At 43.9% G+C, this 16,092-nt stretch overlaps 1 protein-coding gene across 4 annotated transcripts in view; it reads left to right on the top strand.

Moving 5' to 3' along the window:
* The first annotated feature begins 249 nt into the window (after positions 1-249).
* The window catches only part of atrx (ATRX chromatin remodeler), a 257,156-nt gene continuing 241,313 nt past the window's right edge, over positions 250-16,092 (top strand). For 2 of the 4 annotated variants that reach the window (XM_068047283.1, XM_068047282.1), the window contains exon 1: positions 250-333. Coding sequence is in view for 2 of the 4 variants with exons in the window: in XM_068047281.1 (XP_067903382.1) it covers positions 787-806 (20 nt within the window). In the remaining 2 variants the exon portion in view is untranslated. Of the gene's footprint in view, positions 334-526; positions 807-16,092 lie in introns of those variants that run through there. The other 2 variants (XM_068047281.1, XM_068047280.1) reach the window with 1 other exon arrangement.

The following is a 16,092-nucleotide window of genomic DNA, read 5'->3' as shown; positions in this document are numbered from 1 at the left end:
ATTCAAATGATATTCCATACTTGGCTGCATCACTGAACATCCCAATAACCATGGCAACATGGTTACCACGGCAACATCCCCACCAACCAATCAAGGCATGGAAGCAGCAAAAACGGCCAGTAGTTTGAAAGCTTACTGGGTGGGGGAGAAGGGGGCACTTTCCATGACGTCATCCCCAGTATCCCGATTCTCCTATTGGAGGGGACGAAAGATCACATGACGTTTCTTGCTGACAGCCTTGGTCACCATAGGAACTACCTCCCTTTCTTCACAGTAATGGTGATAAGTGGAGGTGGTACGATGAGCCAACTAAAGGAGGAAGACTCCAGTTAGGTCGGTGAGAAGAGGATTTTTTTGAAATGTTCCCAATGGTGGGGGGGAAGGTTGAGATTGTCTCGAGGTGTATATTTTGAGCTTAAAGGATCTTTTCACGCAAAATGGTAGGCCAAGCACTGCGGGTACCACATGCCCTTGGGAGTGACCAATGGGTGAAGAGGATACTGGAACCGGCGGGACCAATTGGAAAGGAGGAAGGAGGAGGGGTGGGCGCACCAAGATTGTGCGTCGGTGAATGAACGAACGAGCGAGGGACCGGCGGGCGGAGGGCAGAGCGATGGCGCGGTATTGTCTGCTCGGGGTGTAGGTGGCGAAACAAGCCGGGGAGGGAAGCACAGGCCGAGGGCCGAGTGAAGTGGCGCGGCCAGGGGCTGGGGGAAGGAAGCGAGGAACAGCCGCCGCCGCCGATGAGAGGAACAAGCCGTATCTTCCACAGGAGCCGCGGGAGAGATGACAGCAGAGCCGCGCAGGTACTTTCCGGGCGATAGCGGCGCCGGGAGCAGGAAGCGGCGTAAAGTGCCGCCCGCTTTCCTCACCTCCCCGCCCCCTCTCCCTTTTGTTTAGCTCTAATTCGCAAGTCCTAAAGTTACTAGGCCGGGCGGTTGTAAATGACGCCATACCACCGAGGCTGTTTACCAATTTATTTTCCCGCACTCTTGTTATATTAAGTGGGTTTCAGTAAAGTCCATGTTTTTTTTTAAAAAATGGCGGCCTTACTTGCTGCTTTTGGTGCACGTACATCCCCGCGTCGCATTTGCCAGCTATTTCAGTTATCTTCCCCGCCGCATTTTTGAGTGTTACATTTAGGAACGGATTCTCCTAAAAGGAAATCCCTAATTACGTCTGGTTTCTTCACAAACCTTGCGACGTTAAGTTTTGGATCCTAAACATACACGTGTGTGTATATATTTATATGTGTGTACACAGCGGTCTGGTGTTTGGGAGACGCTGTTGCTCTCTATACTCGGTGTGGAGCAGAGTTACTGCCGGGCCTGCTGTGAGTGCAGGGGGATAGTGATGCGAAAGGCCAAACGTCACTTTGAGTGGACAGTTTGCAGAAACTCCATTTTGAAACCTAAACTGTCTTTTGCCAGGTGGTTGTTCGGCCCGTGCAATGTTGGCGTTTGGTTAACCCTTTTCCCTGTTTAAAAAAAAAATATATATTTGAGTTATTTTCATTGAACTTGTAGCTGCTACTCTTACTTGTGGGGGGGAAAGAAGCTTTCAAGTTAGGTTAATCAATCAAAGTGAAATGTTAAAACTTTAAATATCAACTTATTGTACTTCCACGGGCAGCGCTAAACATCTATTGCGTTTCTTTTAATAAGATTGTATGAAAGTGTCCTGATTTATTATGAAATAAAAACAGTACTAGAAATACACTGCAGGTCTGGCAGCATCTGTAGAGAGAGAACCTGAGTTAACGTTTCAGGTCTGTGACCTTTCATCAGAGTATTATGCCTCTATGACTTTGGAGGTTATGTATATTGTCAGCAAAACTTATTGAGGAATTGTTTACAGGCTCTTTGGCCTCGGGACCAACTAAACATTTGCTTTTAATCTGTTGCTCAAACATTCAAAAAAGTTGATTTGAGATCTATTTCTTGTATGCATAGTTATAATCTAGTTCTTTATCTGTGCTGTTGCCTGTGTGGCAGGGAAGTGAAGCCAAAGCATTGTCTTTAGGTGAAGTAAGGTATGCAGTTGTAATGAAGGTTATGGTAGTGTAATGGTTATGTTACAGGACTAATCTTGGACTAATGAGCACAGAGTTCAAATGCCCCCATTATGATGGTTTGACAATTTAAATTCAGGTTTTAAAGAAAATATGGAAATAAATAAACATGACGTTATTGGCTGTTGTAAAACCCCAACTGGTTCTCTAATGTGAAGGAAACCTCCTGTCCTATAATTGAGTCCCATTCCATGGCAATGTGGTTGACTGGTTTTGAGAGGGGTGCCTATCGTCACGTAAAATCAAGGGAAATCCAACAATGGTTTGTAAGTACATTAAGAGCAAGAGGAAAGAGTAGGGCCTATTAGGGACCAAAAAGGTAACCCATGTATGGAGGCAGAGGATGTTGGTAAGGTTCTTAATGAATACTTAACAGATGCCCTCATAAAGGAGGGAGTCAATGATGACATTGTAGTTAAGGAGGAAGACTGAAATATTGGATGGACTGCAGCGGTTCAAGAAGACAGCTCACCACCCTCTCGAGGGCAATTCGGGATGGGCAATAAATGCTGGCCTTACCAGCAAGGCCCACATCCCATGAAAGAATTTTTAAAAAAATTGAGAGGAAGTATTAATAGGTTTGATGTCTTTGAAGGTGATAAATTGCCAGGCCTGGATGAAGTATGTCCCAGGTTGTTAAAAGAAGCAATGGAGAAAATTGCAAAGACTCTTGCCATCAGATTTCAATCCTTCTGGCAACAGAAGTAGTGCCAGAGGATTGGAGGATTTCCAATATTGTACTGTTTAAAATGGAGGAAGGAATAATCTCAGTCATTTTTGGCCCCGTTAGCTTAACTTATGTTGTCTGAAAATTATTGAATGCAATTCTGAGGGATAGTATAAACCTTTTGTTTAGAAAGGCATAGTTTAATCACGGAAAGTCAGCATGGATTTGTTAAGGAAAGGTCATATATGACTAACTTGATTGAGTTTTTTTAGGAGGTGACAAGTAGGGTTGATGACGGCAGTGTGGTGGATGTGGTCGATGTGGATTTTAGCAAAGCTTTTGACAAGGTTCTACGTGGCGGGCTGGTCAAAAAAGTAAAAGCTCTTGGGATCCAAGGGAGAGTGGCAAATCGGATCCAAAATTGGCTCAGTGAAAGGTAATGTTCAGGCGTTTTTGCGATTGCAAGACTGTTACCAGTGGGATTCTGGAGGGCAGGTACTCGTACCTTGATTTTTGTAGTTTATATTGATGATCTAGACTCAAATGTAGGGGGCATGATTAAGAATTTTGCAGATTATAAAATTGGCCGTGTGGTTGACAGTGAGGAGGAAAGCTTTAGACTGCAGAAAGATATAGATGATCTGGTCAGTTGGGTAGAAAAGTGGAAAATGGTGTTATGTTTTCCTGATGTAGCACATCCCTGGCAGGAGGGTGTAATTACAAGATGATGGGTTTACATAGAAAATTTCAACATAAATTCCTTCCTCTGCATTTTTATTAGACTTTGACAAGAAGTCAGTGTACTTAAGACTTTTAATATAATTTTTAAAAATTCTTTCTTGGGATGGGGTGTCGCAGGCCAGGCCAGCATTTATTGCCCATCCCTAATTGCCCTTGAACTGAGCAGCTTGCTAGGCCATTTCAAGGGCATGTAAGAGTCAACCACGTTACTGTTGATCTGGAGTCACTTGGAGGCCAGACCAGGTAAGGACAGCAGATTTCCTTCCCTAAAGGACATTTTATTATGAGTAGATCTCCTGTGGCAAGTCAAAAACAAGTATAGTCTTCATATAAGGTGGGAGAACAATAAGACTGGGATGTTCAAATATGATTAAGTCCCCACTTTGAAATTGGACATTTTGTCCTTTTTATAATTTACATTTATTATGTAGAATTTCATTAGAAGCTATAACACAAACAGGCTAATTGACCCAACTGATCTATGCTGGTGATATTTCACATGAGCAAGTAAAATCAAGGACATCCCAAAGAACTTCTTTAAATACATAAAGAGCAAGAAGATAACTAAGGAAAGAGTAGGGCTTATTCGAGACCAAAAAGACAGCCACTGTGTGGAGACAGAAGCTGTGTGGACAGGTTCTTCATAAGTATTTTGCTTCTGTCTTCACATAGGAGGATAATGCAGACATTGTAGTTGAGTAGTGTGCAATATTGGATGTGATAAATTATAGTGAGAGGAAATATTAAGGGGTTTAGCATCTTTGAGAGTTGATGAATTTCATCCAGATCTGGCAATTTATCTCGGGCTGCTGATATTGTACCATTGTTTTACACGGGTGGAAGGGATAGACTGGGTAATTACATGCCAGTCAGCATAACCTTGGTAGTGTGCAAATCCTTGGAAAAAATTGAGCACAGTATTGCCATTTAGGAAGACGTAGACTAATCAAGGACAATCACCATGGATTTTTTTTTTAGGGGAAGGTCATGTTTGAGTAACTTGATTGAATTTTTTGAGTTGTCAAGGAGGTCCATTGAGGATAGCGCGTTTGTAGTCTGTATGGATTTTAGCAAGCCTCTTGACAAGGTCCCACATGATAGGCTGGCTAGAAAGGAAAGAGCCCATGGGATCCCAGGGAAAGTGTCAAGTTGGAGCCAAAATTGGCTCCGTGGCAAGAAGCAAAGAGTAATGGTTGATGGGTGTTTACTGGAAAGCTGTGTCCGCAAAAGTTCCACAGGGCTTGGTACTAGGTCCCTTGCTTTTCGTGGTATATATTAATGGTTTGGATTTAACTGTAGGGGGCATAATTAAGATGTTTGCAAATGATGCAAAATTGACTGGTTGATTGTGAGGAAGAAAGCTGTAGACTAAAGCCTGGCTCGGGTATAAGGTTAAAACGCGACCTGACAACAGCCAGCACGAATCCGACCCAGGCCCGAGTCCTTTAATTTTTAAATGCCTAACCTGACCCGAAAATAACAAACATATTATTGAATCAGAAAAAAATCGTAGATTAAAACAAAAGCAATATGAAACAAAACAGTACAGTCCAGCCTGATCTGGTCCGAGCCTGAATGCTGGGCGCAGAATACAGACCCCACCCGAACCCGACACGTATGGACTAGTCAGATGGGAAGAAAAGTGGCAAATGGAATTCAATCTGGAGAAGTGTGGACTAATGCATTTGGGGAGGGTAAACAATGCCAGGGAATACACAATAAATAGCAGTGTACTGAGAAGTGTAAAGGAACTGAGGGACCTTGGAGTGCATGTTCGCAGATCCCTTTAAGGTAACAGGATAAGGGAAGGTGGTTATGAAGGCATACGGGTATGGTAACATTGTAACTGGGCTGGTAATCCAGAGGCCTGGAGACACGAGTTCAGATCCCACCATGGCAGTGGGAGACTTTAAATTCAGTGAATTAAGTTCCTGAAGGGGGCAGGGCAGGTAGTTAGGAGTGGTGAAGAAGGCATGTGGAATGCTTTCCTTTATTGGCCAAGGTATAGAATACAAAAGCAGGGATATAATGCTGGAACTCTATAAAATGCTGGTTAGGCCACAGCTGGAGTATTGCGTACAGTTCTGGTCACCACATTACCGGAAGGACATAATTGCTCTGGAGAGAGTACAGAGGAGATTTACAAGAATGTTGCCAGGGCTTGAACGTTGCAGCTGTGAGGAAAGATTGGATAGGCTAGGGTGGTTTTCCTTAGAACAGAGGAGGCTGAGGGGTGACTTAATTGAGGTGTACAAAATTATGAGGGGCTTAGATAAAGTAGACAGGAAGGACCAGTTTTCTTCCAGAGGAGAGGTCAATTACCAAGGGGCACAGGTTTAAGGTGATTGGTAGAAGGATTAGAGAGGAAAACTGTTTTCACCCAGAGGGTGGTGGGTGTCTGGAATTCACTGCCGGGAATGGTGGTGAAGGCAGAAACCCTCAGTTCTTTTAAAAGGTACCAGGGGATGCACCTGAAGTGCTGTAACCTGCAAACCTATGGACCAGGTGTTGGAAGGTGGGGCTAGATTGGGCGGCTAGCTTTTTGGCTGGCAGAACATGACAGGCTGAATGGCCTCCTTCTGTGCCATAATTTTTTTATGGTTTTAAATCTGTTTGCCCATTCCACCAGCCTGTCTGTCCTCTTGAAGTATATCACTATATTCCTCACAGTACACTATACCTCCAAGTTTTGTCATCTGCAAATTGAGATTGTGTCCTATATATCCAAGTCTAAGCCATTAATATATATCAATCAAAGCAGTGTTCCTAGTACCGACTCTTGGGGAGCACCACTGTATCTTCCTCTAGTCTGAGAAATGACTATTCACCACTGCTGTTTTCTGTCACTCAGCCAGCTTCCTATCCATGCTACCACTGCCCCTTTTATTCCACAGGCTTCACTGTTGCTGGCAAGCTTATTATGTGGCACTTTATCAAATGCCTTTTGGCAGTCCATATGCACCACATTACCCTCAAGAACGCTCTCTGTTACCTCACCAAAATGCTAAAGAAGAAAGGAGATTTATGATGACGTTGCCAGAGCTGGAGAATTTTAGTTCTGAGGAAAATTTGGATAGGCTTGGGATTGTTTTTTTCTGGAACAGAGGAGGAGAGATTTAATTGAGGTATTGAATTAGTAGTGGTGGAGATAAAACAATTGAGAAGGACCTATTTCTCAGCAGAGGGATCAGTAACCAAGGGGCATAGATTTGAAGTAATTGGCAAATGGATTAGAGGGGAGTTGAGGGTCACAAGGCTGCCTGAAAGGTAGAAGAAAAAACCCTGCTCATTTTTAAAAAGTTACCAAGATAAGCACTAGAAGTGCTGTAACCTACAAGACTTCAGACCAAGAACTGGAAAGTGGGATTAAGCTGGTTACCTCTTTAACCGGCACAAACATGATGGGCCAAATGGCCACCTTCTGTGTTGTAAATTTCTATGATACGAGAGTCCTTCCATTCGGAAGACCTCGTCCCTTGACTCCCCCACCCTTGTGGCCCTTGACCCCCTCCTTGCACATGTATGTATCAATATCTCTAAATATATCAATGTTACCTGCTTTAACTACTCTAGCAGACAGTTCCACAAGCAAACAATTTGATCTATTAGTGGCTATCTTTAGTGCTGTTTTTTTAGACCCAACAAGTGGAAACAGTTACTTCACACCTACTCTACCAAACGCCTCAACTGGGTCTTGTCTTTTCCATCTATAGGCTGCTTGAGCTTTTTTGATAGTTGCATCTTTCAATTTTGGTAACTTCCTCGTAAATCCTTTCTGCACTTTATCCAGTACTTTGGTATTCATTTTCTAGTATGGAGACCCAGGCAGCATCCTGGCGAATCTCCTCTGCACCCTCTCCAGTGCAATCGCATCCTATAGTGTGGTGCCCAGAACTGTACACAGTACTCCAGCTGTGGCCTAACTAGCGTTTTCTACAGCTCCATCATAACCTCCCTGCTCTTATATTCTATGCCTCGGCTAATAAAGGCAAGTATCCCATATGCCTTCCTAACCACCTTATCTACCTGTTCTGCTGTCTTCAGTGATCTATGGACCAGTACACCAAGGTCCCTCTGACTTTCTGTACATCCTAGGGTCCTACCATCCATTGTATATTCCCTTGCTTTGTTGCAGTAGTAACTTCACAAGGTTTCCCATTGTTTAAGAGGAATATCCTCATCTGAACACCTTTCACCCACGGTGGTATTTTGTGCAAAACACCACCGCAGCACCACCCAGTGTGTGAAATTGAGTACTACAGCATAATTATATTTGCCTTCATTGGATTTCGAAGGAAACATTTCTGGTCTTGGATTGCAGGTGTAAAGTATGGAAGTATAATTTTCATCCTTCAGTCCTCTTGTGAAGCTGTTAATTTCTTGCAAGGCTATAGTTCCATGGATGCCGGTTGCTTTCCAGTATCTTGCTCTAGGTGCCCATTTTCATGAGTCTAGGAAGTGAATTTCTGTAGGCCTTTCAGCTGTAGTGAACATTTCAACTAAGATTGATCTTGGTCATGTGTCCTTTTATTGTGGGAATCTTGGCATTCAAGACCGTTCCTTGTGCCTGAAGCAACTTTAATGCTGCTCCTGTTGCATGTGCTGAGATCAGCTAATTTAGTACAGAGTGAGGAAGTGGTTTTTTGTTGCCTTAGCTAGCTGATCCATCAAAGCAATTTTAATACTTTAGTCGTTGCTTTTGTACCTCTAGCGCTTTGCTTTATTTCTGTTCCTGAGCAAGAGTGCTGCAACTGAGCAGAATAGTTGCTTGGGCGGCAGTATTCTCCCTTTGGGTTTGAAGGTTCAAGGTCCATTTTTGGACTTGGTGCAGTCTAAGCACTCTAGTGCAATACTGAGGAAGTACTGCATTGTTGAAACTCCCTTTTGGATATGTTAAACTGAGCCCTGTCTGCTTGTTCAGGTTTAATGCAGAAGGTCCTGTTCTACTTTTCAAAGAACAGGGAGTTCTCCTGGTGTGTTGACGAACATTCATCTGACTTGTTTGAGACCTTGCTATGTACATATTTGTTTGCCTACAAACTAATTGGCTTTGAAGTGCTTTGTGACATCCAGAGGTGTCAGAAAATGCAAATTCTTTTTGTTCACTTGCCTTTTGCCAGTGTTATGAATGCTGGGCTTTGTAGTTTGGGTTATGTTTTAAAAATTGTGATCTTTAATGCAGTGTAAAATGGATTCGGAGGAGACGGGTGACTTCATGCCAATTCTGCCCAGAGACAAGCCAAGGATATTGGTTACCATGAACACAAGGAACCCAGATCAAAGATACTTTTGAAAACAAGGTGCAAGGTTGCAACACCTGAAAGGACAATGAATTTTGCACTCCCAAACTCTGATTGTAAACAGGGAACTAGGGGCTCTAAAAATGCAAATTAGAGTTGCAGTTAAAACCATAGAAAAATTACAGCACAGAAGGAGGCCATTCAGCCTGTCATGTCTGTGCCAGCTGAAAGACTAGCTGCCCAATCTGATTCCACCTTCCAGCACCTGGTCCATAGCCTTGCAGTTTACAGCACTTCAGGTTAATTTCCAGATACGTTTTAAAACAATTGAGGGTTTCTGCCTCCACCACCAGACACTCAACCACCCTCTGGGTGAAAAAGATTTTCCTTGTGTCCCCTCTGATACTTCTACCAATTGCCTTAAATCTGTGCCCCCTGATAATTGACCTCTCTGCTAGGGGGAGCAGGTCCTTCCTGTCTACTCATAATTTTGTACACCTCAGTTAAGTCCCCCTCAGCCTCCTCTGTTCTAAGGGAAACAACCCTAGCCTATCCAATCTTTCCTCATAGCTGCAACTTTCAAACCCTGACAACATTCTTGTAAATCTCCTCTGCACATTCTCCAGAGCAACTATGTCCTTCCTGTAATGTGGTGACCAGAATTGTACGCAGTACTCCAACTGTGGCCTAACCAGCGTTTTATACAGTTCCAGCATTACATCTCTGCTTTTGTATTCTATACCTCGGTCAATAAAAGAGAGCATTCCATATGCCTCCTTACTTTATCTACCGGTCCTGCCACCTTTAGCGACCTGTGGACATGCACTCCAAGGTCTCTCACTATTTCTACCCCTCAGTATCCTTCTGTTTATTGTGTATTCCTCGTTTTATTTTCCCTCCCCAAGAGCATTGCCTCACACTTCTCTGGATTGAAGTCCATTTGCCACATTTCCGCCCACTCGACCAAACCATTGATATTCTGGAGTCTATAGCCATCCTCTTCACTATCAGCTACATGACCAATTTTTGTGTCATCAGCAAATTTCCCAATCATGCCTCCCACACTGAAGTCCAAATCATTAATATATACCACAAACAGCAAGGGACCCAACACTGAGCCCTGTGGAATGCCACTGGAAACAGCTTTCCATTTACACCATAAGGTGACTACTGCCCTCTGCTTTCTGTCACTGAGCCAATTTTGGATCCAACCTGCCACATTCCCCTGAATCCCATGGACTTTCATTTTACTGACTAGTCTGCCATGCAGGACCTTGTCAAATGCCTTACCAAAATCCATGTAGACCACATCCACTGCACTACCATCATCAATCCTCCTTGTTACTACTTCAAAGAATTCAATTAAGTTAGTAAGACATGACCTTCCCTTAACAACTCCGTGCTGACTATCCCTGATCAGTCCGTGCATTTCTAAGTGTCAGTTTATCCTGTCCCTCAGAAATGATTCTAATAATTTACCCGCCACTGAGGTAAGATTGACCGGCCTATAATTATTTGGCCTATCCCTCGCATCCTTTTTAAACAATGGTATAAAGTTTGTAGACCTCCAATCCTCTGGCACCTCGCTTGTATCCAGTGAGGATTTGAAGATGGTCCGCTATTTCCTCCCGGGCTTCCTTTAACAACCTGGCCCTGGTGATTTATCTATTTTCAAGCATGTCATACCCTCTGGTACTTAGAACATAGAACAGTACAGCACAGTACAGGCCCTTCGGCCCACAATGTTGTGCCAAACCTTTAACCTACTCTAAGATCAAACTAACTACCTACCCTTCATTCTACTATCATCCATGTACCTATCCAAGAGTCGCTTAAATGCCCCTAATGTACCTGCTTCTACTACCACCGCTGGCAGTGCATTCCACGCACCCACCACTCTCTGTAAAGAACCTACCTCTGACATCTCCCTGAAACCTTCCTCCAATCACCTTAAAATTATGCCCCCTGGTGATAGCCCTTTCTGCCCTGGGATAAAGTCTCTGGCTATCCACTCTATCTATGCCTCTCATCATCTTGTACCCCTCTATCAAGTCACCTCTTATCCTTCTTCGCTCCAATGAGAAAAGCCCTAGCTCCCTCAATCTTTCTTCGTAAGACATGCCCTCCAGTCCAGGCAGCATCCTGGTAAATCTCCTCTGCACCCTCTCTAAAGCTTCCACATCCTTCCTATAATGTGGCGTTCAGAAAATAACACAATATTCCAAGTGTGGTCGAACCAGGGCCTTATAGAGCTGCAGCATAACCTCACGGCTCTTAAACTATGCTAATTACGCTAATCGTATCTAATATTTCACACTCCTCTTTTACTACAATGTCTGAATCATCCCTCTGCTTTGTGAATACAGAGGCAAAAAACTCATTAAGAACCCCGCCCACATCATCTGCATCCACGTGCAAGTTCCCTTCATCTCTGATGGGCCCTATCCTTTCCTTAGTTATCTTCCTGCTCTTAAAGTACTGATAAAACATCTTTGGGTTTTCCTTGATTTTACCTGCCAATATTTTTTTCATGTCCTCTCTTTGCTTTTCTAATTTCAAACAAAGAACAGTACAGCACAGGAACAGGCCATTCAGCCCTCCAAGCCTGCGCCAATCTTGATGCCTGCCGAAACTAACACCTGCACTACTGGGGCCCATATCCCTCTATTCCCTTCCTATTCATATATTTTTCAAGATGTCTCTTAAACGTCGCTATCATATCTGCTTCCACCACCTCCCCTGGCAGCAAGTTCCAGGCACTCACCACCCTCTGTGTAAAGAGCTTGCCTCGCACATCCCCTCTAAACTTTGCCCTTTGCACCTTAAACCTATGTCCTCTAGTAACTGACTCTTCCACCCTGGGAAAAAGCTTCTGACTATCCACTCTGTCCATGCCGCTCAACTTTGTAAACCTCTATCATGTCGCCCCTCCACCTCCGTCGTTCCAGTGAAAACAATCCGAGTTTTTCCAACCTCTCCTCATAGCTAATGCCCTCCAGACCAGGCAACATCCTGGTAAACCTCCTCTGTACCCTCTCCAAAGCCTCCACGTCCTTCTGGTAGTGTGGCGACCAGAATTGACTTCACCCCTGCACTTTTTATAACTCCTCTAGGCTTTCTCAAGTTTTTTGTGCTTCAACATACCCTGTAAGCCTCTACACAGTGCCTACAGAATCTTTTGAATGCCTCCCACTAGTTTGTCACTGATTTTCCTTCCAGTAGCTGTGTCCAGTCCACTTTTGCCAGATTGCCCCTCCGTTTCATAAAATTTGCCTTCCCCCAATTTAGAACTTTAACTCCTGTCTTTTCTTTGTCCTTTTCCACGATTATGCTAAAATTAGCTATATTATGATCGCTATCTCCAAATGGTCACCCACTGCTACTTCATCTACTTGCCCAGCTTCGTTACCGAAGACTAAATCTAGAATTGCACCCCCTCTCGTTGGGCTTGTTACGTGCTGGCTAAAGTTCTTTTGAATGCAGTTCAAGAATTTTGTCTTCTGTGCCCTTCACACTGTTTGTTTCCCATTTGATATTGGGGTAGTTGAAATCCGCAACTATTATTTCCCTATAATTTTTACAGTTTTTAATACCTAGAAACAAAGGAAGGCCCAGGTGGCTTTGCTATCGTCAGACTTACGGACTCTGATAATTGTAAACGGCAAACAACTATTGACTTTTTGATCTGAATAAATTTAACAGGCTTTCCTAGGTCAGGCAGGCTGAAAGGAAGACATGAAGACCGGCAGCTGAGAGAGAAATAGCTGCTCTCAGATCGCCCGTACAGCAAAAGGCTGCTAAGACTTGAGAACCCAGATTGAAAGTTGAGGTTTGTGGAGGAGAAAAGACCAACGGGGCCATCAGAGATTGCCTTACTAATGGAAGATCAGTCGAATGTGCTTGGAAGAAGTGAGCAAAGAGGACATTAGTTTTTGAGAAGGACTGGGAGACCTAAACCATTGCAACTGGGAGGACTTTTAACTTTTTGAAGAGAACACAAATGTATAAATGTGTTGTGGGGGTTTTCAAGTGTTTAAGTTAATGGAAAATACCTTGCTGTGTAATTGTTTATTAGTTACCTAAGTACAGTTAATGCAGATTTTTAGTTTAGTTATAGTTGAAGTCTTAAAATGTGAAATCTTGTCGTGCAATTCTTTAATCGGTCTGTGGAGTGTTACAGACAGGCTTCCACTTTTCACCTCTCAACTGACCATAGAAAGTGTTTTAAAAATGTTTTTAGTCCCTGATTGTTTAATGGTCAATTAAACAGAAAAGTGACAGTAATCTTTGGGAAAACCTATTTATTAAAACAATACCCGAAAATGTTTGCAGCCTCACCCACTCACGCATTCGCACACACAAGAAAGAGAGGGTAGCATGCAGTTAGAGTTCAGTTGTTATAAAGAGTGTTCACTTTGAAACCTGGGATTTCCTTGAGGAATTTGTAACAATGTTGCATGCCTGAATGTACCTTGTCTTGGAATTAAAGTGTTGCAGAGTTAAAGCTCTGTCTAAAGTTGGTGGTGAAAGTCCTGGTTCAGTTTCTTGGATGAGGAGTTTTTGTTTAGTTTAGAGATACAGCACTGAAACAGGCCCTTCGGCCCACCGAGTCTGTGCTGACCATCAACCACCCATTTTTTTTTTCAAGGTCACCCTGCAGTGTCTCTGCCTCAGTAGTTTAAAGATGGTGCTGACAGGGCTTGTTGCTTAGCTGGATCAATCTCAGCTTCTCTGGCTGGAATGGCGCTCCCTCGCCCCCTCTCCCCCTCATTTAGCAATTTACTTTTATTTCATAATTGCTCCAGTTCATCTCATTTTCCATCACTGTTCCCTCTGTGACTATGACTGGAGTTCATGTATCTCATTTTAAGGTTAACGGCCTTTATTGAGGTTGTTACACCAGTTTATTATTCTTTCACAGGATGTAGGTGTCACTGGCTAAGCCAGCATTTATTTCCCATCCCCAATTGCCATGAGAAGGTGGTGTGCTGCTCCCTTGCTGCAGTCCATGTGGTGTAGGTACACCCACAGTGCTGTTCGGAAGGAAGTTCCAGGATCTTGACCCAGTGACAGTGAAGGAACAGCGACATAGTTCCCATCAGCATGATGTGTGGCTTGGAAGGGAACTTGCACGTGGTGTTGCCATGTGTCTGCTGCCCTTGTCCTTCAAGGTGGTAAAGGTTGTGGGTTTAGAAGGTACTGTCGAAGGAGCTTTTGTGAGCTGCTGCAGTGCATCTTGTGGATGGTACACACTGCTGCCACTGTGTGTCAGTGGTAGAGGGAGTGAATGTTGAAGGTAGTGGATGGGGTACCAATCAAGCGGGCTGTTTTGTCCTGGATGGTGGTGAGCTTCTTGAGCATTGTTGGAGCTGCATTCATCCAGGCAAGTGGACAGCATTCTATCCTGACTCGTGCCTTGTAGATGGTGGACAGGCTTTGGGAAGTCAGGAGGTGAGTTACTTGCTGTAGAATTCCCAGTCCCTGACCTGTTCTTGTAGGCATAGTGCTTATATGGCTGGTCCAGTTCAGTTTCTGGTCAGTGGTAACCCATGGGATGCTGATAGGGGATTCAGCGATGATAGTGCCATTGAATGCCAAGGAAAGATGGTTGGATTCTCCCTTCTTGAAGGTGGTCATTGCCCAGCACTTGTGTGGTGTGAATCTTACTTGCCACATATCATCCCAAGCCTGAATGTTGTCCAGGTCTTGCTGCATATGGACATGGACTGTTTCAGTATCTGAGGAATCATGAATGGTGCTGAACATGGTGCAATCGTCAGCAAACATCCCCACTTCTGACCTTATGATGGAGGGAAGGTCATTGATGAAGCAGCTGAAGATGGTTGGACTTGGGACACTACCCTGAGGAACTCCTGCAGTATTGTCCTGGAGCTGAGATGATCTCAAACAACCACAGCATCTTCCTTTTGTGCTAGGTATGACTCCAACCAGTGGAGAGTTTTCCCCCTGATTTCCATTGACTCCGGTTTTGCTAGGGCTCCTTGATGCAATACTCTGTCACCTCTCGACTTCAGCTCTTTTGTCCATGTTTGGACCAAGGCTGTAATGAGGTCAGGAGCTGAGTGGCTCTGGCGGAACCCAAACTGAACGTCAGTGAGCAGGTTATTGCTGAGCAGGTGCTGCTTGAGAGCACTGTCGATGTCTCCTTTCGTCACTTTGCTAATGATTGAGAGTAGACTGATTTGGGGCGGAAATTAGCCGGCTGGGCTTGTCCTGCTTTTTTTGTGTACAGGACGTACTTCGGCAATTTTCCACGTTGTCTGGTAGATGCCAGTGTTATAGCTATACTGGAACAGCTTGGCTAGGGGCGAGGCCAGTTCTGGAGTACAGGTCCTCGGTGCTATTGCCGGAATGTTGTCAGGGCCCATAGCCTTTTACAGTACCCAGTGCCTTCAGCCGTTTCTTGATATCGCGTGGAGTGAATCGGATTGGCTGAAGACTGGCATCTGTAATGCTAGGGACCTCAGGAGGAGACAAAGATCCACTTGGCATTTCTGGCTGAAGATGGTTGCTAATGCTTCAGTCTTTTTTGCACTGATGTGCTTGGCTGCCCCATGATTGAGGATGGAGATATTTGTGGAGCCTCCTCCTCCTGTCAGTAGTTTAATTGTCCACCACCATTCATGACTGGATGTGACTGGACTGCAGAGCTTAGATCTGACGTGTTGGTTGTGGGATTACTTGGCTCTGTCAATTGCATGCTGCTTCTGCTGTTTGGCATGCATGTAGTCCTGTGTTGTAGTTTCACCAGGTTAACATATTTTTGGTATGCCAGGTACAGCTCCTGGCATGCTCTCTTGCGTTCTTCTTTGAACCAGAGTTGATCCCCTGGCTTGATGCAATTTGCACTGTTTCAACATTACATAATTTAATGGCCCTATTATTTTGCTGTTTTTCTGAATGATTTGTAAAAGATCTGTGGATTTAGTGTATTACATTTCCTTCAGCTGTAACATTTCAAGACTTAATGTTGTAATCCATTGAATTTTAAAACCATATTGTCTTATTAAAGGCTTGGTGACTAACCTAGTGCATCATTTTATTCAAAAGGTATGCAGATGGATGATTCGCTTCCAAATTTCTGTAGTCCTTTATCCAATGGCTTGAAGGTGTGCACATCTATCCCGAAGGACATTTTACCTGTTGTGTATGCCTCCTAAGTTCAGTTATATCTTGGCACAGTGTAAAACAAAAAAATTCTGTGGTACTGAATGTGAGCAAGTAGTTAATAGTCAGGTGATTATTCAGCACATTGGTACCAATACTCCTTTTGAAGCGAAGAATCAGAAACCAATGAGGTTTACTGTAATTGTGTAAAAACAGTGTTGCACATGCACTACTGTCACTATTGC

This window comes from Heterodontus francisci, chromosome 15 (assembly GCF_036365525.1).
Source record: "Heterodontus francisci isolate sHetFra1 chromosome 15, sHetFra1.hap1, whole genome shotgun sequence".
Taxonomy (NCBI): Eukaryota; Metazoa; Chordata; class Chondrichthyes; order Heterodontiformes; family Heterodontidae; genus Heterodontus; species Heterodontus francisci.
Note: the sequence above shows the minus strand (reverse complement) of the source record. Positions and strands in the feature narration are given on the sequence as shown.